At 55.5% G+C, this 22,432-nt stretch overlaps 8 protein-coding genes across 8 annotated transcripts; 4 read left to right on the top strand and 4 right to left on the bottom strand.

Annotated features, from left to right (window-relative positions):
* Positions 1 to 291: 291 nt before the first annotated feature.
* Positions 292 to 1,480, bottom strand: TRIREDRAFT_122529 (uncharacterized protein; the record flags this gene model as incomplete). Its single annotated transcript, XM_006966557.1, has 3 exons — positions 1,347 to 1,480; positions 613 to 1,266; positions 292 to 557 (listed from the first exon to the last, which is right to left on the bottom strand). The coding sequence occupies exons 1-3, from the start codon at positions 1,408 to 1,410 to the stop codon at positions 292 to 294; spliced, it is 984 nt and encodes a 327-aa protein (XP_006966619.1). The 5' UTR covers positions 1,411 to 1,480.
* Positions 1,481 to 2,539: 1,059 nt separating this feature from the next.
* TRIREDRAFT_4508 (7 transmembrane domain-containing protein) lies at positions 2,540 to 3,695 on the top strand (the record flags this gene model as incomplete). Its single annotated transcript, XM_006966407.1, has 5 exons — positions 2,540 to 2,653; positions 2,718 to 2,817; positions 2,897 to 3,329; positions 3,384 to 3,433; positions 3,487 to 3,695. The coding sequence occupies 5 exons, from the start codon at positions 2,540 to 2,542 to the stop codon at positions 3,693 to 3,695; spliced, it is 906 nt and encodes a 301-aa protein (XP_006966469.1).
* Positions 3,696 to 4,325: 630 nt separating this feature from the next.
* TRIREDRAFT_122531 (aspartate-semialdehyde dehydrogenase) lies at positions 4,326 to 5,794 on the top strand (the record flags this gene model as incomplete). Its single annotated transcript, XM_006966474.1, has 4 exons — positions 4,326 to 4,490; positions 4,567 to 4,821; positions 4,900 to 5,634; positions 5,727 to 5,794. The coding sequence occupies exons 1-4, from the start codon at positions 4,460 to 4,462 to the stop codon at positions 5,792 to 5,794; spliced, it is 1,089 nt and encodes a 362-aa protein (XP_006966536.1). The 5' UTR covers positions 4,326 to 4,459.
* Positions 5,795 to 6,509: 715 nt separating this feature from the next.
* On the bottom strand, positions 6,510 to 7,061 carry TRIREDRAFT_64179 (uncharacterized protein; the record flags this gene model as incomplete). The annotated part of the gene is made up of 2 exons (XM_006966558.1): positions 6,510 to 6,614; positions 6,777 to 7,061. Coding segments are annotated over 2 exons (390 nt in total), but the record flags the coding sequence as incomplete, so codon positions are not given.
* A 511-nt stretch (positions 7,062 to 7,572) lies between these two features.
* TRIREDRAFT_22667 (uncharacterized protein) lies at positions 7,573 to 8,739 on the top strand (the record flags this gene model as incomplete). The annotated part of the gene is made up of 3 exons (XM_006966420.1): positions 7,573 to 7,643; positions 7,702 to 7,774; positions 7,832 to 8,739. The coding sequence occupies exons 1-3, from the start codon at positions 7,596 to 7,598 to the stop codon at positions 8,737 to 8,739; spliced, it is 1,029 nt and encodes a 342-aa protein (XP_006966482.1). The 5' UTR covers positions 7,573 to 7,595.
* Positions 8,740 to 10,527: 1,788 nt separating this feature from the next.
* TRIREDRAFT_27422 (uncharacterized protein) lies at positions 10,528 to 12,257 on the top strand (the record flags this gene model as incomplete). Its single annotated transcript, XM_006966427.1, has 5 exons — positions 10,528 to 10,667; positions 10,720 to 10,913; positions 10,965 to 11,435; positions 11,476 to 11,955; positions 12,013 to 12,257. Coding segments are annotated over 5 exons (1,530 nt in total), but the record flags the coding sequence as incomplete, so codon positions are not given.
* A 677-nt stretch (positions 12,258 to 12,934) lies between these two features.
* Positions 12,935 to 14,959, bottom strand: TRIREDRAFT_122533 (uncharacterized protein; the record flags this gene model as incomplete). The annotated part of the gene is made up of 2 exons (XM_006966559.1): positions 14,795 to 14,959; positions 12,935 to 14,726 (listed from the first exon to the last, which is right to left on the bottom strand). Exons 1-2 carry the CDS (start codon positions 14,869 to 14,871, stop codon positions 12,935 to 12,937), a joined length of 1,869 nt encoding a protein of 622 aa, XP_006966621.1. The 5' UTR covers positions 14,872 to 14,959.
* A 1,267-nt stretch (positions 14,960 to 16,226) lies between these two features.
* On the bottom strand, positions 16,227 to 20,980 carry TRIREDRAFT_79258 (uncharacterized protein; the record flags this gene model as incomplete). Its single annotated transcript, XM_006966560.1, has 3 exons — positions 16,227 to 17,124; positions 17,195 to 20,394; positions 20,474 to 20,980. 3 exons carry the CDS (start codon positions 20,978 to 20,980, stop codon positions 16,227 to 16,229), a joined length of 4,605 nt encoding a protein of 1,534 aa, XP_006966622.1.
* Between the last annotated feature and the right edge of the window lie 1,452 nt (positions 20,981 to 22,432).

Here is a 22,432-nt window from a genome sequence, read left to right on the forward strand (position 1 = left end):
TCCTGGCCGTTTCGGAATACCCTGCAGCGGAACGAACAGGACAGCAGACGCCACCAGAAACAATTGTCTTGGCGGTGGTATTCTCCCCGTATATGTTTCCGTGTGCATGACTCTTGATTGAGATTCTACCAGGGTTCTAAGATTGCTATCGATGAAATCCAGTTCGGTGTCCGTATCTGCATCCGAAAACATGTCCGCTCGCTTTCATGTCGTGTATATGACCAACCAGATAGTATGCTTATGGTACTTTCCAACCAAGTTACTCCACACTTGTTCTAAACACTTCCATTCTTACAACTCTCCAACAAAGGGCTTCTCCGTCTCGTCTAGAAGCTCGAGGTCAAACTCATCAAGAGGCTCCTCGGCATAGTCGTCCGTGGGCAATTCGCCGGTATAGCTGGCCTCTCTCTTCTTGTACTCATCCACAATGCGATCGAGCCATGCAGCCATTCGATAACCTGCGCGGGCGACCTGCTTCTCGAGGATAGGAGCCGCCTTTTCATAATACTCGCCGCTTAGTTCCTGGCCGACGATGGCTTTGGGGCCCTCGGGGAAGACTAAAAGCTGGTAAGATAACTTTGCAGTTTGAAGCATACTCAAGGTAGAGCTTACCATATTCGCATACGAGGCTGTTGCATTCCCGCGACCAGGCCATTGCCGTAGCCTCAAAGTCGCCAAAATCCAAGTCTGCCAGCCAAGTCTCCTTCTCGTCGGCATACGCGCCGCCAGTAATTTTCTCGGTGAGGGCAGCAGACCACTTCTGCGCCACGAGATACGGCTTCCCGCGCCCAATCAGCTTCTCCGCAATGGAGCTGTCCCAGACGTGGTGCAGGTTGTAGTCTCGTCCATCCCACTTGACGTGGATGCCGTTTCCGCCCCTCGAAACGTCCTCGTTGTGCAGCGGCTGGTGCAGGTCGCCGACGAAGTGGATGACGAACTTGGCCGCCTGGGCGCGCCGCCACGCCGGCAGCGCGGGATCGAGCGACTGCTCGGTGTAGTTGGCCAGCGCGGTGATGACGCAGCCCGTCTCCTTGCAGTCGCGCTCAAAGTCGACGTTGCACGACTCGGGCGGGTTGTCGTGCGCGTCGATGAAGTGGAACGTGCTCGTGAACCTGCCCCATTTCGTGTATCGGATCGAATCGGCCCAGCTGGCTACCTTGGCCATGTAGTCGGACTCATTGCTGCGCAGGAGCTGCTTCAGGTAGGCCTCGGTCGAGTTGGAGACGAAGTTGCTGGCAATGTAGGCGGTCGTGATGTGGCCGAGACCTGATGCGAGGAAGACGAGTGTTAGACTAGCGTTGATGGTGTTGACAATGTGTGTCACGGGGGGGAAAGACGATACACACCTCCCCAGGCCATAGCCCCCGGCAGGGAGACGAGGCTGAAGGCGACGGCATTTGAGAGCTTCATGGCGCAGATGAAGCCAGATCTGTGATGTAGTACAACTGATGGGAAGATAACTCTATTCGCTGGTTCTAGAACAATCGACGGGATGAAATGGAAGACTGGAGGATGAATGCTGATGTTGATGTAAAGAAAGAAGGCGACGCAGGCAGTGACCAGCCAGGGAGGCCGATCTGAAGCTACCCCAGAAGCTCCCGCACGCGCCCTGAGCCACACGCCAGCTGCCAATCAAAGGGGGTTCAGCCACTGCGTGCTGTCCCTGAACAAGCACTTTGTACCCATGTAGAACACAAAGGGATCACACGCCCTGTATGACCGGTGAGGCTCTGAGAGTGCGTCACCTGGGCGCATGTTGATAAGCCATGTGCCGGCTCCAGGTGGGAAAAGGTCGGTGGTCGGGTAACGCTGGGGCGAAGTACATGTAAGTACTACGGGGCGGGAGAGGAGAGTGTCGTCACTGGGGCTGCGACCTCGGCAGCGCAGTCACTCCTATACTGGAGTACCAAGAACCATGGAGCGATTGACTTTATTACCTAGGTAGAAGGCTTTGGCAGGTGCCTGGCGAGGCTGGCGACCGCATGCAAGAATGATACAAGACGAGAAGTAGGGAGGCCCAGAAGATGATATGCAAGATTTCCATGTCCTGTAGCACAGCGACGTTATCAGACGCTGCAGCCAAGATGCCTCAACTTCATCCCGGTGATGCAATGCAGCGATATCGAGGTGCCCTGTAAGAGTCACGCAGCGCTCGACTCCAGTGGACGGAGCACCTAATGCAGCACCCCATGCACCCCACCCGACAGAATGGACCCTTGATCTGTCTCGTCTCGTGCAAGATGTGGTTTGCGACTCCATGGTTGACCAATGACAGCCCGGTGATTCTTATCGCTGACCCGCGCTAACGACTCTTGCTCCGGTCTCTGGTCGCCCTCAGCAGAATGACTCTAGCAGGGCGGCTGATCTCGTGAAGGCTCCGACCAGCCGAAGCTCTTTGTGCTCTCTCCTCTCTTTGCTCTACAATTCTGTTTGCTCTACAAGCTTTGGCTCTTCTCTTCCTCAAGACACAGAAGGAATCTGTCTCGTCTCATCCGCTACGCTCACTCGCTGCGCTGCCGAATCAACCCGAGTCCTTATCATGGCGTCCCTTGCGATGGCCGCAGTGGGAGAGGCCGCAAAGCAGCTGCCTCTCCACGAGGCCATCTCGGGCATCTTTGGCAGCATCAGCATGGCAGCTTGGATCTGTGTCATTGTATGTGCTGCGCTTGCCGAGTTCTGGCGTCAAAGAGCCTCTCTAACCCCGACAACCACGACAGCTCCCTCAGATGATTGTCAACTACCGAGCGAAGAGCGCCGACGGGCTGAGCATATCCTTTCTCGTCGTCTGGATGATTGGCGATGCTACGAACTTGGTCGGTGCGTATTCTTCATGATCTTGCGATGAGCAAGCCCTTCCGTCGAGATGCCGTGGGCGAGCTAACTCTTCCAATAACAGGCGGGCTCTTCACCCACCTCGCCCCGACAGCTATCGCGCTGGCCTGGTACTTTTGCGTCGCCGACTTCCTCCTCATCTCGCAGTGCCTCTACTACAACTCGGTCAACGCCCGCCGCGCTGCTGAGGCGGCAGAGGCCCACGAAGAAGCGCCCCTGCTTGGAGAGCGTCACCGGTCGCATCGCCGTTCCATCTCCAGCGAGGACGGCGCCAAGATTGCGCCGGCCGGCGACGAGCTGATTGAGCGCTCTTCTTGGTCTTCCAATGCGGCCTGCCTGCTGGGCGTATACGTAGTCGGGTTTGCGGGGTGGTATCTCTCGTACAAGGCTGGAGCGTACAACGAGACGGATCCGGTCGTGTCTGCGCAGCGGCCGTCGGAGCTGTTGGAAAAGATTGGCATGGTGCTGGGGTACTTTAGTGCAGTCTGCTATCTCTGGTATGCTTCCCACCTTGTGTCGGGTATGGAATTGCCAAATGCTAACCTTTGTAGTGCTCGCATTCCTCAGATCATCAAGAACTATCGCGAAAAATCATGCGAAGGTAGGCCGTTTGAGTTTAATCTTGATCGGATCCGTGTACTGATTGCTATTCAGGCCTTTCAATCCTCTTCTTCATGCTTTCCTTGACCGGTAACCTGACGTACGCCATCAGCATCGTGGCGTATTCCCAGGACAAGAAATATATCATCAACACCATTCCCTGGCTGATCGGATCGCTTGGCACCGTCGTCGAGGATGCGACCATCTTTGTGCAGTTTCGACTATACGCCAACAACAAGCGACCCGACACTACCCATGCATAAAGCAGCATGATGATAGGATCCCTCTCGACGGCGGGCGCGTTGCAGAGAAGAGAACTGCATCCCTCGACTTGGCATATCTGGTAGTTACTCGTTTGGATTTAGGTATTTTGGATAAGGCGTCACGGTGTCTTCACATGGCGTTCTGGAAATGGGAATTGTCTGTTGCGTTGACCACTTGGATATAGGATAAAGGCATGATGCGGAGCGAAGAGTGCCGGTTTCGGTAACTTGAATCCTCAGAGATAGATCCTTCAGGGCGCATTAGCATGGGTTGTTCTTGTACTGATTCTATCTGTTTATCCTCTCGTCGAATCGTATCAGAACTCGATTGAGTCATTTTCAATATAAAGTTGCCCTCTTTCGACTTACCTTATGCCGTCTGCTAATCCAAATCTTGGCCAGCGCCATTATCTGCCATTAAAGCTCCGGCACCGCGCAAAAGAAGCCTAGTCTGACGTATAGCGAGGCTCCGATGGCGGGGCAGCGACTCGAGCTCAGCTGCGAGTCAAAAGAAGGCGTTGGTCCCAACTTTTGGAATCGGAACATATTAAGAAAAGTTTTGGCTGCAAGACACTTGATTCAAAATCGTGGTTATTCTACGCGGGATCTGGGCCCGGCTTCTCCTTTATAAAGATCTTTGCAGACCTCGTTGCGTATTCGATACCCCTCCTTTTTCAAATCGACTGCTGCCATTGCGACATCCCGCGTCATCGGCTTCCCTGACCCAAAGTAACCTCGCATCTCGCATCACACAACCGCTGACGATGGCGACACAATCTCCTCGCAAGAAGTGCGGTACGACTCCATTGCCATTGGCCTTCTATTCCCCCAAGCGACAACATTGAAACTGTTTCTAATTGCATCACATCAGGCGTTCTTGGCTGCACTGGCTCCGTCGGCCAGCGCTTCATCCTCCTCCTGCAAGGCCACCCAACACTCCACCTCCACGCCATCGGCGCCTCGTCTCGCTCCGCCGGGAAGAAGTACAAGGATGCCGTCCGGTGGAAGCAGGCCTCACCAATGGGCGAGGTTGCCGACTTGGTCGTGAGGGAGTGTCGGCCGGAGGAGTTCGCGGACTGCGACGTGGTGTTTAGCGGCCTCGATTCCGATGTCGCCGGCGACATTGGTGCGTATAGATATCCATTCGCCTGAAGGTCATCTCATCTACGGGGACAAACTTGCTCACAGAGTGTCACAATGGCAGAAATGGCCTTCCTCAAGGCCGAAATCCCCGTCTTCTCCAACGCCAAAAATTACCGCCGCGACCCCCTCGTCCCGCTCGTCGTCCCGACCGTCAACTTGCCTCACCTCGACCTGATCCCGCACCAGCGCTCCGTCCACGGCCTGTCCAAGGGCTTCCTCGTCTGCAACTCCAACTGCGCCGTCATCGGCCTCGTCATCCCCTTCGCCGCCCTGCAGGCCGCCTTTGGTCCCATCTCCGAAGTCAGCATCGTCACCATGCAGGCCGTTTCCGGCGCCGGATACCCGGGCGTCTCCAGCATGGACATCATGGACAACGTCGTGCCCTTCATTTCGGGCGAGGAGGACAAGCTCGAGACGGAGGCGAGGAAGATTCTCGGCGGCATCGACGACGCCCGCACGGCCTTCATCGAGCAGGAGTCCCTTCGCGTCTCGGCCTCGTGCAACCGCGTCCCCGTCATGGACGGCCACACGGCCTGCGTCAGCCTCAAGTTTGCGCGCCAGCCGCCGCCGTCGCCCGAGGAGTGCAAAGCCGCGCTGAGGGCGTACGTCTCCGAGGCGCAGAAGCTTGGGTGCCCGTCTGCGCCGAACCCGCCCATCAAGGTGTTTGACGAGGATGACCGGCCGCAGCCCCGTCTGGATCGCGACTTGGGCAGGGGATACACCGTCAGCGTGGGCAGGGTGCGGGCCGACGACAGCGGGCTCTTTGACTTGAAGTTTGTTGCGCTGAGCCACAACAGTGAGTTTGCCCTTGATTCCTAATTTCTTCATCCTGTGTTATTGGGACTTGTTCCGGGTAGGTGATGTGGGCTAATCGAGTTTTACTTTCAGCGGTTATTGGAGCGGCTGGCTCATCGATATTGAACGCGGAGGCTGCCATCCTCAAGGGCTACATCTAGGAGTGTTCCGTTTCGGAGATGTTCGTTTTGTACATGTATCGGGTGTAGATAGAATCAAAAGTTAACGGATTATGACTGTAAAAAGAGAAGAGTCAACTTATGGATATCTCCTGCCCACGATGGAGCATTCAAATGGTTATGAAACGTTAGTACGTCAACAAACAGGTCTACCCTACAACCTGTGTTGGAACAAGCAGCCCCTTTCGGTACGAGAAGAAGCAGGCCGAAGGACGCACATGTCACAGATGCGTATTGATTCTGAACATTTATGCCATCGCACTCATGACTCCAACGTTGCCCGAAAGAAGGGGGTTGAACCCGGATGAAGCATGAACTGACACCCTCGAGGTCCAGCGTCAGGTATCATTGACCACAAGTCTTTCCCGGTGGCATGCATTAACGTCCTGGGTATCATTTCGTCATCCTGTGCGCCGTGTAGCTATGCTTCATAAAATGGACCATGACAAGTGCCCCTTCTTTGATCTTCCTCCCCCAGTAGTGTATCCCAGTGTAATGACGTTTCTCCCCTTTCCCCGATGGTTCCTTCGTACAAATATAAAGCATTCATTATAAGGCGTTCGTAACGCTTCAAACAGACCCTGTCCTCCCTTTCTATAATCGCTGCCAATACCATATTACTATTATGTCATATCATGTAGCCTCTTAATGATGCGCTGCCGTGTATCGAGAGTCCAGCCGTCCTGTTGCATTGCCATCAGGCCGGGTGGCACTCGTGGATGACCGTCAGTATGTACTTCGGATCGGGCACTATGACAATCTCTTGCTTCTTCGTTCGCAGTCGCAGTAGCTTCAATTCATCCTGCAGCCCAGGTCAGCGTCTGCACGTCACCCATCACACACACGCCATGCATGCAAGCAATTAAGAAACTCAGGAAAAGGGGGGGAGAAGGCTCGCGAAGCGCCCCCCCCGCCGCGCCCGGCTCGCAAGGGAAAAACAAAAGTCGCGCGCGTTGCATATTACCTCCGTGTCCACGTCCTGCACCAGCTGCCCGGAGCTATTGACAAAGGTCCAGATCATGAGCGCAAACTCCTCGACGCCATGCGCCTCGCCCTCCTCGGCGGCGGGGGCGTCGTTGGAGAAGGAGGCCGCCGTTGACGCGTTGCGCGACTTGGCCGTCTGCAGCGCGTCCACCTGGCCGCTCGTCTTGAGGATCGCGCCGGTGGTCCGGTCCAGGACGATGCTGGCCTTGACGCCCGGTTTTCGAGAGAGGCGGCCGAGTTTCTCCTCGAGAGCGTCGTAACCGTTTGTCTAAAGGGGGGTCGAGGGGGACGGCTCGATTGATTAGCTGGGATGCGCAAAGCAGAGGGGAATAACGAATCAACAGGTAAATAGATGTAGGCTAGGGTGCGCGTACCGTAGGTATTTCTGACATATTGTTGCTTGTGCTGTGTGTATATCTTCGCCTAGAGGTCCGGCATGCGATTCCTGGGTGAGAGCTCCAGAGTTCCGGTAGATGCGACCAAAAAGGCGTCCGTCGGTCCGTCTCTCAGGGTGCGACACAGCGGCGGCGCATTGACGTAGTATTACCTACATGTACCTTAGGTAGTAGCCCACAAGCGCATCGCGGCACCCCGGGATTCTGCCGCGCGCCACCGCCAAAATTTGCAGGCCCACGGACAACGTTCTTGCGCCTACAGCTGCTGTGGAAGGTGGAAAAGCCATTCATCAACGAGCAACGCTTCGAATCATTGTGAAACAGCGCGGTGTCAGCTATATTAAATTCTTCATATTCATTGATTTATACTCTCTAGAGACTGATTCATTCAGAAGTCGCCAAAGATGGGTTCCAGCGCCAGGAAGAAGCAGGAGAAGAAGAAGGATTTTCAGGTGCAGACAACTCACCTGTCCTGCTTGTATGAGCGTCTTGTTGCTAACAATATGCCAGAAACCCAAGTACAAGGTCGGAAAGGCCAAACCAAAGGCCTCAAACTTCACAGACACGAGCTTCAAGTCAAAAGGTACATGAATTTCGACGACCGTTGCGCACACTACATACTCTTGCTGACGGCTACCAGCAATTGTTATGAACCAGCAGTCACTATCAACCGCCGCTCCCGATGTCGTTCAGCAGTTCAAGCACAATCTCTCTCTAGCTTCGTCATCACGGTCTGACAAACAGCGGCGTGACGCCCTGGCATATCTCACCAGCCAGCTCTCCTCCCATCCACCAATAAATCCCGTCGGGACAAACATCCTCCTCTCAAAACTCCTTCCTCTCATCTCAGACAGCTCAACGCCCGTCCGAAGTCAGCTGTTGAAGCTCCTGCGTGTACTCCCCGAAGAGGAAGCCAAGCACAGCACCGAACAGGCCATCATGTTTATTCGGGCTGGCATGACGCACTTGTCTGCAGATATCAGCGGAGACTCCCTTGGGGTTATGGAGTGGCTTCTTGACGTGGCTGAGGATGAGCTCGTCACCATCCCTGGCGGGTGGGTCAAGACTCTGAGCACATTCTGTGTCACCATGGGCTGGTCTCTTGCATCGACTGTTCCTGGCTGGACCTCAGCGGCTCGAAGTAGTCTTCGTGCCAAGGACGCTCAGACACTCGCACGTCAGATATCTATACTATCCAGGTTCCTCCAGGCTGGACTCAGATCAGAGACGGCAGCTGTTCCTAGTTCGGAAGAATACTGGGACAGCTTCTATGGGCTGCCCCGTTCCTCAAACGCCTTTGAGTATCTCAACTTATTCGGTTCAAGGCGCGACGAGGAAGGGGAGATGTATCCAAATCGGGAAGCAAGGCAGCAGGTCTTCTATCGGAGATTCTTCGAGCCCGTCACGAAAGGCATCGAAAAGGTCAAGAAAGAAGGCGGAGCGGCGGGGAGAGCAGCTGTTGGGCTTGATCAAGTGCTGAAGGATGGGATGGGTGATTATGCTGCCTCCGCTGGGATGGATGCTCAGGACCTGTTGAACCTGTGGTAATTGTGTTAGCTGATACCCTCTTCTGTATGCATGTGTTCTTGGAAATACAGACCACCACGTCACCATGCTCCCTCGGCTCCCTGCAGCATATCTATTGGGAAACCCATCTATGGTCATCCTTTTGATGAAGATATTTTCTGTAGTTTGCCATATATGGTCACGCTGACAAGTCTTTCTACCTCTCTCTCACTCAACTATGCTGTCATGCATGTACTAACCCGCCCATAGCGGGCAGTGACAGCAATGATATCGATGTCCTCGCTTAGAGTCTGTCATCTGAAGGAGTATGAAGCAGATATTGCTAGAGTACCTATATCAACTCAAAGTCTGATAATGAGTAGTCAGAGCCTCCTTAGAGAAATCTTTATAATAACGTAGCTGTCGACGAGAGTGTAATTTCCGTCTAGTCTTCAGGCCGGCGTCTCCCTTTCTCAAGACGAACCGTCTTTTATTGCATGATAGAGGGCTGCCCGAGAGTGTCCTGACACAGACAACAAGGCAACATACCTACTGGTGAGAGTGAAGTAAGGCATCAATGAATTCCTCAACTACGCATGCAGCCTGGCTTTCTGCAGAACACCACACCGACCAGCAGTGCGTCATCAAGATCAAGACCCCTGATACATTAACAAGTGGCAAATCTCAGAAGTCACTTGGTCCATAGACTGAAAGCTTGGTGAACAGTGCCTTTGAATACACTTGTCAAGCTCTTTTGTCCTGTGCTGCCGCCCCGAGCAAGAGGTTCGTTATCAAGATTATCGCTTGAGTGGATTCCCTCCTTCCTATAGGCCTCTCACTCCCCTATTCCTCTCGCTTCGTCTATCTCTAGGCATCCTCCTCGCGCTGAAGCCTCCTCCTCAGTGCTCTTCGTCCACTAAAGGCTGCACATCTCTAGCAGTTTCCTCCTTCTTCGAGAGAACCTTGAGCGCACGTGCCGTTGCTTCTGCCACCTGCCTCCTCCAGCAGAGCCTTCACCGCCCGCTGGCTTTATCAGTACCAGCTGCTTCTTACCACCTCTCTGACTTTCCTCTCTTCCTGCTCTTCTTCTTCCCTTCAGCCCCCCTCATCTCTTGAGCGAAGAGATCGAGATCAAGATCCCATCCGCGAAGCACTGGTATCCGGGCTGACTTTCATCAAAGCCGGCTACTTCTCTCCTTTTCTGTCACTCTGTTTCCTTGTCTTCTTTTTCTTTTCTGCAACTCGTTGATCTCTCAGCCAGAGAGCCATTCTGTCGATAAAGTTGTAGCACCTGAGTCGCATTCCATCAAGGTAAGTGGCTCCATCTCGTCCTCTATCCTCTATTTCAGTCGCCGTTGGTCGTTTGGACTGTTGTGCGATCTGGTTCCCTCTCCTCAGCATGATACTACCTCATTATTCCGCTGTCCCATGCTGCGCTGTCTGTGCTGCCGTTTCTCTGTGCTCATCGGCGCAGCTTGCTACTCATGTTTTGTTTACTGCATACAATTCCTCAAGTTGTCAAAAATCATCGCCCAAGTCATAGGCTCCTTTCTGTTGTCTATCGTCTTTCCACCTCAACCTCACTCAGCGTTTAGAAACTTCTCACTTGCTGTACCTCATGTTTTTCGTTCTTGTTAACGTCGCTTCCCAAACTAACGCTTCTCTAGTGTTTCAGCGCCTGTGTCCCGTCCAAGATACTCCAAGTCAATCATGGCAATTCCTGAGAACGGCTCGGTCGTTGACGATGGCGGCCAACCCGCCCCTCCCGGCTGGGTTGAGCGCACTGCGTTCGACTACACGGCCATGGCCGGCCCCCAGGCAGGCTCTACCTGGGACGGAAACGCTCGTGTATACGCCTGGAGTGACGAATACGGCGATGTCGGTCCTGAGATTGCTGAACTCGAAGCTGAGTTGTTTGGATCGCCTGAGGACCGCGATCAGCGTATCGGTGGTGGTCTTGATTTCTCCGCGTCAGTCCCCCCTCCATTCAAACACATAATCATGCTAACCCTTTACGCACAGTATCGACAGCATTGAGGTCATTCAGGAAGGCCCCCAGCGGATTGAATACATCAAGACCTTTGAGGATGCCGGACTCCATCCTGTTATGGCCAAGAATGTTGAACTTTCGGGATATCAGGTCCCAACCCCAATCCAAAAGTTCACCATCCCAGCCATTCTTCAGAGCTATGATGTGATTGGCATTGCTCAAACCGGTGAGTCTATATCCCTGTCACTCTTATATCAGTGTCTAACATCTTCGTCAGGTTCGGGAAAGACCGCCGCCTACCTTATTCCGATCTTGAGCAAGTTGATGGGAAAAGCGAAGAAACTCGGGGCACCTCGTCCCAACCCTCTCACGTTTCAGGAGGGTATTGACAACGTGACCGCAGAGCCGCTTGTCGTTGTTGTTGTGCCAACTCGAGAGCTGGCCGTGCAGATCTTTAATGAGGCCAGAAAGCTCTGTTACCGGTCGATGCTCCGTCCCTGTGTTGTTTACGGCGGCGTTCCAATTCGCGAACAACTGGGACTTCTTTCCCGCGGGTGTGATGTTCTGATTGGTACCCCTGGTCGCCTCAAAGACTTTATCGGACGCCCTGACAAGGTGACTCTTCGTCGCCTCAAGTACATGGTGATTGATGAAGCCGACGAGATGCTGAACCAAGATTGGGAGGACGAACTTCGCCCCATTCTCTCTGGAGGAGGCAAGTTCTCACTTATGAAAGCCTTTCATGGATGTTGTTTACTGACGAGTTCTAAATACAGAGCAAGATGAAGGCAATGTCAAATATGGACTTTTCTCCGCCACGTTCCCTCGTGCTGCTCGAACCCTCGCCAAGGAGTACTTGTCTGCGTCCCATGTGCGCTTTCGAGTTGGCCGAGCTGGAAGCACGACGGTCAATATCAGGCAAATGGTTATCGAGACCAGCCGGGAGAAGAAAAATGAACTTCTGCTCACGCTCCTCGAGGAGATGAACGGGGTCCGCACCATCATCTTCGTCAACAGCCGCCAGGCTGCCGACACACTCGACGACTTCCTCTATAACATGAAGCTCCCCGTCACTTCCATTCACAGTGACCGGACTCAAGTTGAGAGAGAGGCGGCCATGCGAGCCTTTCGAAGCGGCCAAGCTCCAATTCTCGTGGCCACCGGCGTCACGGCCCGCGGCATTGACGTCCGCAATGTGATGCACGTCATCAACTATGATCTGCCCTCCATGGAGTATGGCGGTATTGAAGAATATACTCATCGCATCGGTATGCTTCCACTGTTTTGACTACCTCTTAGTTGACAATGGCTGACCTTTTGACTAGGTCGTACTGGTCGCATCGGTCACCGAGGAGTGGCCACCTCCTTCTTTACCGATCGAGATGAGCCTATTGCAAGCGTTCTCACCAGGACCTTGTTGGAAACCAAGCAGGAGATTCCCGCGTTCCTGCAGCAATATATCCCAGAGAACTACGCTGAGGGCAACAAGGTGAAGTTTGAGACGGAGTCAGACTTTGATCCCAATGACGTTGCGGGTGCTGGAGATGCTGCGGGAGGTGGCTGGGGCGGAGACGACGCCGGCAACGCTGGCAACGCTGAGTCTGGCGCTGGCGGCTGGGGTGGAAACGACAATGCCAACGCTGATTCTGGCGGCGGTGGTTGGGGTAGCGGCTCTGCAGCCAACAATGATGCTGCGAACTCTGGAAGCGGCTGGGGAGCTGCGGCTTCCGGTCCTGCTGCATGGTAAGGACTGAAGACTATTTGCTACGCTGCTTTGAGCAGCTGTTTCGGGACGGATTTTACTAGGGCAAATGGGCAAACGGGCAAACACAGGGCATAGGGATTACGGTCATGAAATTTCAAGTCTCTGGTATTTCAAGTCTGACGAGATAGTGAATGGTCTCGAGACCGTCTTGAATGTACCTCGAGGAATATATGGATTCTTTGATAGTTGGCCAACATTGACTCGTGATTCGACGTACTGTGACTATTTTCCTTGTTGCAGACGTATTGCAAAAGGAGTAAAAGAGGCAACTGTAAGTTGATCGGTTCATTATGTGTTTCCTCCTCGACCCATTCTTGTCTATGAGAAGTATAGGTAGGTATCTTTGGAAACTATATAACATATAGACTTGTGGTGGGTTTTCATTGTACCCCATCCAGTTAAATATACTTGGCCCAGTCATCTATTCCCTATGAGTGAGTACCTAGGTATATATCTATATATATTTCGGCATGCCTGTACGTCTACATGTTCTTCAAGATCTTGGTCAGACCAGCAACCTTGGTGGCCAGCGCCCCGTAGCCCAGCTCGACGACGCCCTGCGTGAAGCGCCACGAGCGGTCCTGGTTGGGAACCGGATACTGCACGGGGGGCGGGATGGCCGTCTTGATGCCGAGCCAGCCGAAGCGGTCCTCGCAGACGGCCTTGATGTTGCAGAGGCCGCGCAGGCCCTCATCGCCGGCGAAGCGTCCGTAGCCTGAGCCGGCGACGCCGCCAAAGGGCAGCTGGACGGCGTAGTAGGCGGCGAAGTCGTTGACGGCGACCATGCCTGCCTTGAGGCCGCGGACGATGGGCTTGAGGGCCGGGTCGCGCTCGGAGGCGTGGACGGAGGCGCCGAGGCCAAAGTCGGGGGCGTTTGCGACGGCGAGGACGTCCTCCGGGAGAGAGGAGCGGGCGCGGAGCATGGTGAGGACGGGGGCGAAGCACTCGGTGCGGGCGATGCGCATGTCCGGGGTGACGTCGACGAGGAGCGTGGGCTGGAAGTAGTGGCCGCGGGGGTAGTCCGGGTGAGCGAAGCGCTTGCCGCCGGCGAGGAGGCGGGCGCCCTGGGAGACGGCCTCGGCGATGAGGCCCTCGAGGCGGGCGAAGGAGGCGTCGGAGATCATGGCGCCCATGTCGGCGTCGGGGCCGAGGCGGATGGCCTTGACGCGGGGCTCGAGCAGCTGGACGAGGCGGTCGTAGACGGGGCCCGAGGAGATGACGCGCTCGATGCCGATGCAGTTCTGGCCGGCGGCCTGGAAGGTGCCCCTGAGGATGACGTCGACGATGCGGCGCAGGTCGCCGGCGGCGGACTCGAGGACGATGAAGGGGTCCTTGCCGCCGAGCTCGGCGACGACGGGGGTCAGGCTCTTTGCGGCGCTGGCGGCGACGTGGTGGGCGACGGCCTGCGAGCCGATGAAGGTGATGTGGCTGATGCCCGGGTGCGACGTCAGGTGGCCGGCCGTCTCGGGCCAGCAGACGACGGTCTGGACGAGCCGCGGGTCGTGGCCGTGGGCGACGAGGGCGCCGCGGGCAATGTCGAGGAAGTGGCGGCTGGACCAGGCCGTCTGCTCCGAGACCTTGACGAGGATGGCGTCGCCGGCGAAGAGGGCGCTGACGATGGGGCCCATGAGGTTGTGGAAGGGGTAGTTCCAGCTGACGAGGGCGGCGACGACGCCCAGCGGCTCGTAGTGCACCGTGTTGCGCTTGTACGCCATGAGCAGGTTCGTCGGCCGGCGCGACGGCCGCAGCGCGCGCTCGCCGTGCGCCAGCGTCCACTGGATCTTCTCGACCGTCACCAGGATCTCGCCCAGCTGCGCGTCCACCATGGTCTTGCCGCTGTCCAAGCCCGCGACGCGGCAGATCTGCTCGGCGTTGTCCATGACGTGCTTCATCAGCGACCGCAGCACCGCCTTGCGCTGGTCAAACGTCGTCGCGGCCCAGGCCTTTTGCGCTTCCGCTGCCGCGGCCACGGCGGCGTCGATGCCCTCTTCCGTCGTGGGCTCGACGGCGCCGAGGAACTGGCCTGTCGCGGGCGCGTAACACTGGATGGCGGAGCTGCCGGGGATCCTGATGCTCGTGTGCTCGCCGACGACAACGGAGGAGGAGGAGGAGGAGGAGGAGTCCTTCTTCTGCTCGGGGATGAGGGGCGGAGGGACGACGTAGTGGCGCGGGCGCGAGGCTGTGGCGGCTATGGCGGCGGCGCTGGCGGTGCGGACGATGAGGCCGCAGATGACGGTCGCGACGAGGGCGATGGATGCGTGGATCGCAGCTGGTCTTTAGAAACGTGGTTAGCTGGCATGCGTGGTGCTGTGGATGGTATCAATAGTAGGTAGACAACGCACGAGATGTCGAGCTGGGAGCCCAAGCGGGCGCTCACGGCGCCGACGAGCGACACGAGCTGCTCCACGAGACGCTCCATTGTCTGGTTCTCCTGTCTCGCATCCGCCTACAAGGACCAAGCTGGGGACTTGCAGGCAGAAGGGAGAAGATGAGAAGAAAGAGAACAGGATATAAGAGGGAATAGAGGGACAAGGAGGAAGAAATCAGGCGATGCGCCACCAGAGCGTCGTTCACGGTTCAGGTACCGGCTGTGGGGCTGATCCAGGGGTTCCCTGTCGGCAAATGAATTGGCCAATCGTTGGTGAGGGACGTCACTCACTCAGCCTTGTCGAATCATAGGTATCTAATAATACAACTACCTACTGTAGGTGCATCTGGTTCACAGCCTACGAGTTGATAGGTAAGGCAAGGCATGCTCTCTCCATGATACTTCACCCAAGCACACATATCTGCAATTGACTACCGGGGATGGTGGCCACATAGGGATCCGTACCACTGCAGGCACGCGCAAAAGTAACTGTAAATGGAGCGTGTTCGCTACCTTAACTCTCAAATCTAGTTTGCAACAACAAAGACCTAAAGCCAGCCAGGAATCGAGATCATAACGAGCCATCTGAAAGCAGGAGTCACGAAGTGAACAAGAAAAAAACACAGATATATATCTCAAACAGTAGAAACAGTAGAACCACGAGAAAAAGAACAGGAGGAAGTGACAAGAAGCAACAAAACACAGGACCCCGTTGTTCTCCCTATACCCCTTCTAACGCCATGCATTCAGAAAAGACACAAGACACGAAAGGGCAGGCCGTCCTTTCCCCGCCCTCAGGTGCTTTTTTTTCCATGTCAAAGAAAATGGTCAACTCCTTCTCCCCCCCCGTTCTCCCCTTTCCTTCCTACCCAGAAGGCCTCGTATCTTCCTTCGTCTCGTTTCCTCCTTCACCTCCTACCGATGAGACGGCAGGTCGTATCTATGTGTGCATGTGTTACACAATCACACAGATCAGACTCCTTTTGAAGCGTTTTGGTAGAAAGATTTCTTTTTTTTTCTTTGTTCGTCTTCCATTTGTGTGTTGTTGCAACAAGTGTAGTGTGTTGCGTCAATGCACGTCCATATGCGGACGGCATCAACAAGGAAAAAGCGATTGGTGACGGCATTTCATAGATCGCTCATGCAGATCGTCGAGGCATGACATGAATGGGTCCGATGCAGATGGTGAAATGCAAGAGCATCTCGACAGGCAGGGGGTTGTGTTGGTTGTGTCTTGACAGTAGTGAAAAGAAAAGAGAGGGAAAAAAAAAAAAGAAACAGGTATGAACTAAAAGTGGGAATATAGAGACTGTATCGTGATGTAAATATACAACGAAAGGCAAAACAGGGCGCATTATTTTCATGTCTCTCTCTTCTCTCTTTCAAAGCACACAGCCCATCACATTCTATACATTGGCGCTCTTGGTCAATGATAGCCCGCGCAACCGTGACGTGAGGCCCGTGGTGGCGTGGGAGCGACTTGACTCGATGCGAGACAGCCGTGCAGCAGACGTGAAGTCGCTGCTGGCCTCATAACTGTATCGTATGCGGTCCATCGACTGTCGCATGCGATCATATGACGGCCTTGCGCGGTCTATGCTCGGCCGGGGTTGCTGCGCTGGTACTTCAAGAGAGAAGCGGTTGCCCGTATAATTAGTGCTGTCGCTGCCCGTCTGGCTGTGGTGGTTCTGCGTTGTTGTTCGCGTCACCGTTGACGGAGGGTAAATGGGCCGCAGATCCTCGTCCACGCTGGCATACTGAGCGTGCTTCGCTCGTGAGCTGCCGGACGACTTGGACTTCTGGCTCTTCTCGTCACCAACTGCTTCCACCGCGGTGCTCTCTGGCTTGAGGTGAGAAAAGGCGCCCATTCTATCCTGTTCTCGGATGATATCCACATCGTAGGGGAAGAAGACCTTCTGCAGGGACTTGATGGCAAATCTTGGGAAGAGGCAGATGACGGGAACGAGCACGAAGACGGCCCAAAAGGTGGCCTCGCCGTATACCTCCTTGGCAGCCCCGTAAAACTGATCAGACGAGGTAAACGAAGTGTAGATGCCGGTCCAGAAGAAGATGAAGATGTCGCTGAGTGCCACGATAAGCAGCATGAGCCAGTCCCATCGATACGTGTTCAGCAGGATGTAAGCGTTGATGGTCAGGACTGCGGGGTGCGCGACGTAGGCTCCGAGTCGGTATCGGTCATCCAGCCCCAGGCCGTTCATCGTCACGGGACGTGCAGGTCGGAAGAGCAGATACGGAATGTAGAACACCATGACGGACTGATAAATACCGTCCAGCATGTATAGCCTGTGCATCGTTAGCCGTTTGTTCGCGGAGCAATATGGGGTTGTAGCCAAAAAGGGGGGAGAAAACTCACCAAAACTTCTTCTGCGTCCATTCCAGTCGTTCAATGCCACGGCGATAGAGCTGCGGCACGGCCAACGAGACGGCATCTGAGACATCCTGGTCAAGCACGCCCATAATGGCAACCGGAACCGAGGTGAAGAAGAGGTTAAACATCAGGATGTAGGTATAGTCGAATAGATATGTCATGTCGAAGTTGGTGTAGATGGAGAACCAGAAAATGCTAAAAGTCCACACCATGTTCTTGTAGAAGAAGTTGGAGATGGACTCGGCCAAGCGGCGGTACGACCAGCGTCCATGAACCAGCACCAGTCGCCGCAAGAATCGGAACTGCGCAATGGCATAGTCGGAAGACATGGCAGCCTGTCGACCCTCGACACCAGCGATGCCGACGCCGACGTCGGCTTCCTGGATCATGGCAACGTCGTTTGCACCATCACCAATGGACAGAGTCATGACGTCCAATCCATTCTTGACCATGGACACAACGGCGGCCTTCTGCGCGGGGCTGACACGGCAGCACAAGACGGACCGGCATTGCTTGCAGAGAAGGAGAAACTTTTGCTTCAGGCGCTCGTCTAGGGCCCATCGGAGAGAGAAACCGTCAATGACCAGTCCGTGCGTGGGCGCGGGGGGCTCGTGGCTCTTCTTGGCAGCGGCAAGGTCGTCGTCGTTGCCAGTCAAGCCAAACGTCTTCAGGCCATCATCCAGCATCTTCTCAACGAGGGCGACAAACTCCTCCTCGGCGCCCTCGCCCTCGACGGCTTCCTCCTCCACCTTGACGTGGATCAGCTCCATGTCGTTGTTGAGCAGATTGCAGGAGAAACCAATGTTGATAGCAGTCTCGACCTTGTCACCGGTGAGAACCCAGAGCTTGATACCAGCCTCGCCCAAGAGCTGAATGGTATCGGGCACACCGTCTTGGAGACGGTCTTCAATGGCGGTACCTCCGAGGAGCATGAGGTCCTGTTCAATGAGCTCGGCAACAGCTTCAAGCTTCTCTTCGCGGTTTTCGAGGGCAGCGGCGGCAATGTCGTGTTCCTTCTTCCATTGGCGATATTCCTGTTCGGTGAGCTCCTTTTGGGCGATGCAGAGGGTACGCAGACCCTCGCGAGCAAACATTTCCAGGTGCTCGGCGGTGATACGTCGCAGCTCCTTTTGTTCGCCTCTCTTGAGTCGAGCGTAGATGACGGAGTCGGCGCCCTTGCAGAAGAGCATGATTCGACCATCAGGCATTCGGACAATGGTGCTCATTCGCTTTCTGGTAGAGTTGAACTCGATGGTGTTGAGGAGCGGGTAGTGGCGGTCCTCGCCCATGACGTTAACATTGATTCCATCCGAAGAGTTACCCAACACAGTAAAGCCCATGTCACGAGCGGTAGCGACCAGAGCTTCCTCATCGGGGGACTGCGCCTTGAACGTCATCCTAGGCGGATCGCCGGGTGTGCGTTCAGCCATGACAGTGTGGCAAAGGGCCAGAGCCAGCATAAAGTTCTCGTTGGCCTGCTGCTGCTCGGTTCCATGGTGGCCAGCCAAGTCAGCAACAAAGTCGGGGGCAATAAAGGTCAGGGCATCGTCGTGCAGATAGGGGTTGTCGTGGATCTTGCGGAGGCCCTGCAGCGCTTGCACCTTGGCTTCGGCAATTTCCGCCAGGATTTTCTCCGACTCCTTTTCGATGTCAACGCCAAGACGCTTCTGCATGCCAGCCTGGGCTTCCGTCCAGGCCTCGCCATATGGCTGTCCGTTGATGGTAGCCTTTTTGAACTCCATGACGTTTTGCGTAAGGGTTCCAGTCTTGTCCGAGAAGATGTACTCAATCTGGCCGACGTCATCGGAGATGTTCCAGGTCTTGGGGATGCATGGCTGGTCAATGGGCTCGTAGTACATCTCGACGTCGCTGAAGATGAAGACGGCCTGCAGCGTTCGCACGATTTCGAGCGTGATGTAGAGCGAGATGGGGATCAAGTTCTGGAAGACGATGATGGCGGCCCAAAAGGTGACGAAACCAGTAACGCCGGCGCTTCCGCCTATGGAACCGAAATCGAAGAAATGCTGGGAAGCGTCATCCTTGGCCCAGGACACGCCATTGACAATGGCCGCAAGCAAGCACATGATGGAGAGGATGACAAAGTTGCAGATGACGGTCCAGTTCATTTCTCGGGCAATGCGGGCACGCTTGCTGGGGGTGACGCCAGCGTTCATCATGATCTTGGTGTCGTGCCCAGTGAAGACGACGACGCCCAGGACCCATTCGGTGTTTCGCAGGTTGCAGCCTCGCAGCAGCAGGTTGTCAATGGTGATTGCCTCGGTCATCTCCTCGGGATCTTCCTCCGCATAGCCGGGCACTCTCTGTCGCCATCTTATGGCACCGTTGTACTTGTACAGGTTGGGTTGCGGAGCCTCGCTCTCGATGCGGAACTGGGCACGCTCACAGTCACGAGCGTGCCTGATGCCGCGTCCACATCGAAGTGCTTGTCGTACCTTGAGATTTGTTTCGCCGTCCAGGTTTTTCGTTTCGACATAGCAAGCGCCGTCGGGATCCGAAGTGGAGAGAATGATGACATCGGCGGGAATCTCGTCGTCCTTGTAGATACGCACAAAGTCTCCGACCACGAGGTTTTTCCACGTATCCCTCCCGAAGCGGGCGCCCTGACTCTGGCATTCGTAGTTGATGAGGTCCGATTTCATGCTAGACACAGCCTGGGCTCGCTTCGCGTCGCCCTCGGTGGGGAGCTGGAAGGTGATGACATTGGGGTTGGGCGAAGCGACGGGCGTCATCTGGATCTCGTCGGCGTCCGTGGTGGACACGTACGAATCGCGACGTTCAAAGGGAGAGGCCATGGACTCGCGCATCGTTCGCCTAGTTCGCACGGTTTCGATCGAGGCTCGGGGTTCATCTTCCACGATTGGCATTTTCCGTCTCTGGCGTTCGGCACGAGCCTTCTTGGACCACATGCTCTGGATGGCGCGCCATATGCGGCCGAAAAAGGCGGAGTTGGCCTTCTTGAACCTCCTCCACGCCGAGACATTGTCCTCTTCGACGTTGACATTGTTCCAGCCGTGAAGTCGGTGCACCGGTGCATTGTTCAGCTCGTTGTCGAGAACAGTTCTTCGGTAGTCCTCGATAGCATCCTTGACAGCAGTAAGGGCGACAATGACAATAAGGGGGACGGCGTTGAGTCCCGGGTTGACGGTACCGAAAATGGAAAAGAACTACAGAAAAAGAGATTGTTAGGTCAGGGGAAGGGGGGCAAGTGGGAGCAAAGGGGAGGGGTTCAAAAGAGATACGTACGCCCAGAATGATCAGGAATAAGAAGAAGATGTTGGCAATGTTGTGGAATTGGAACCACAGGTTCTTTGGCACGAACGAAAGGGGAGTGTACTTTGCGGTACGGATCTTGTTTCGCGGATACTCGTTGATGGGATGGCCATCCTCCAGCATGTCGTCGGGCAGCGGCAGGTTGAAGTAGAGGTAGCGGTTGTCCTTTTCATCCTCTGAGCCGTCGTCGGAGCCAGCAGCATCACCACCACCATCGTGGTGCTTAGGGTTCTCGCCGTCGTGCTGCTGGCCATCGTCACCACCCGACGAACCGCCACCCGCACTGCGACGCTTCTCGCTCGCGCTCGACGTCGTGCGATTGTGCATGCGGTTCAGCAGCGACGTGCGCTTGTTGGCGCTGCTCTTGATGGTCATCTTGCGGGTCGCCCATCTCGCCCTCTGCGTGTGCGATAGCTTCGACCTGGGCGGACTGTTGCTGCCTTCGGGCGGCGGCGGTGGAGGAGGAACCGAGTTGGTCATGTTGGCTGTGATGTCGCGGGCAAGCGCCCGTTCAGCCGTAATTGGCCAGCCAGGTCGAGATAGAGTTCGGCGTCGAAACGAGTGGCGCGGTCACAGCTTTGCTTCAACAAAGGGACGTCGTCTCGAGGCGGTTGCGAGGTGGAAGGCTCGATGAAAGGGACTTTGCGCGAGACAGACGCAGACGCAAGACGCAAGACGCAAGACGCAGGAAGACAGACGCGGCCCAGGGTCGAGGGCACGTTTCGAAGCGAACGGCGAGCGAGCGGCAGAGTCGGAAGACGGCAGACGAAGGGACCCTGAGAGGTGCAATGACTGAGGCGCACCGGGGGGAGGGAGGAATCGACAGAGACGTCGACGATGCACGTGTCGTCACAACCGACGATGATTTCCAGTTGGAGAGGAGGAGAGGCGGAAAGGAAAGACGTGCAAGGCGTGAAAGAGAGAAAGGGCGAAAGGGTAAGGTAAAGAAGGATTCCGATCTACTGCTGGCCGGGGCCTGTGGCGTGGGCTGGGCCAGGCTTACGGGATATGGACGGTAGAGGATTTGGAAGGGTGGGAAAAAATCAAAAGAGGCAGCACTTTAGCGGAGGTGACGGTGCTGTGGCAGTCGAACTGTTTTAGTTCCCGGACCATCCGACCGACCGAGTCCGCGGCACTCACACGAGGCGATTTCTCCACCACGGAGCATATAAACCAGGCACGAGTATTGCTGCAAGAGGGAAAAAAGAGGCCGACAGGCGAATGGCAAGGGCAGGGGAGAGGCTCTGAAGGGGACGGATCGCGGTGCAGCGTGTGCATTCGGGGGCGAGGCGGCGCTTGTACGTACAGACGATACAGTTTAGGTACTGACTGGTGAGAGAACGTGTACAGTGTCTGTCCGGCAGCCAGATGCCAAGTACGAGTACCTTCACCCACTGTAGTACTACTACTACGATCAATGCATTGCATGTAGCGTTGCGATGGATGGAGCCTCGGGGTGAAATTGGTCAGCATGCGACCTGCAGTACCGGCCTGTCCGCACCGTATCCCCCAGGTACTCCCTAGCGCCCAGTACCTGCGGGCAGCACCAGCGCCCAGCGCCCCTCGTACTCCATAGGTACCCTCAAGTTATTACTGCTGGTGCTGCCATCAACCTGAAATCGCCGCTACCACCAGCTGCCTGCTAGGAACCTGTACTAATGCACCATCGTGGAAATGGGCGCGAATCCATGTCGCTGGGCCCCGAAAATCCGCCTGCGATGCCTGCCATATCGGTGCATCGTTCGGCCTTCTTTGCAGCAACGTCGTCATCGCGGGCTGCCCTGCTGCGACTCTTCCGTACATACAGCCTGAAATGCATGTACAAGCATCTTAGCAGCTCACTCAAGGCCTTGATACTGCTGGCACTATCCGTACGCCCTCCCGCAGTATGCAGCATGTCCGGCGTCCCGTGGCCTTTTTTTCCTGTGGACT

This window comes from Trichoderma reesei (assembly GCF_000167675.1).
Source record: "Trichoderma reesei QM6a unplaced genomic scaffold TRIREscaffold_13, whole genome shotgun sequence".
NCBI lineage: Eukaryota > Fungi > Ascomycota > Sordariomycetes > Hypocreales > Hypocreaceae > Trichoderma > Trichoderma reesei.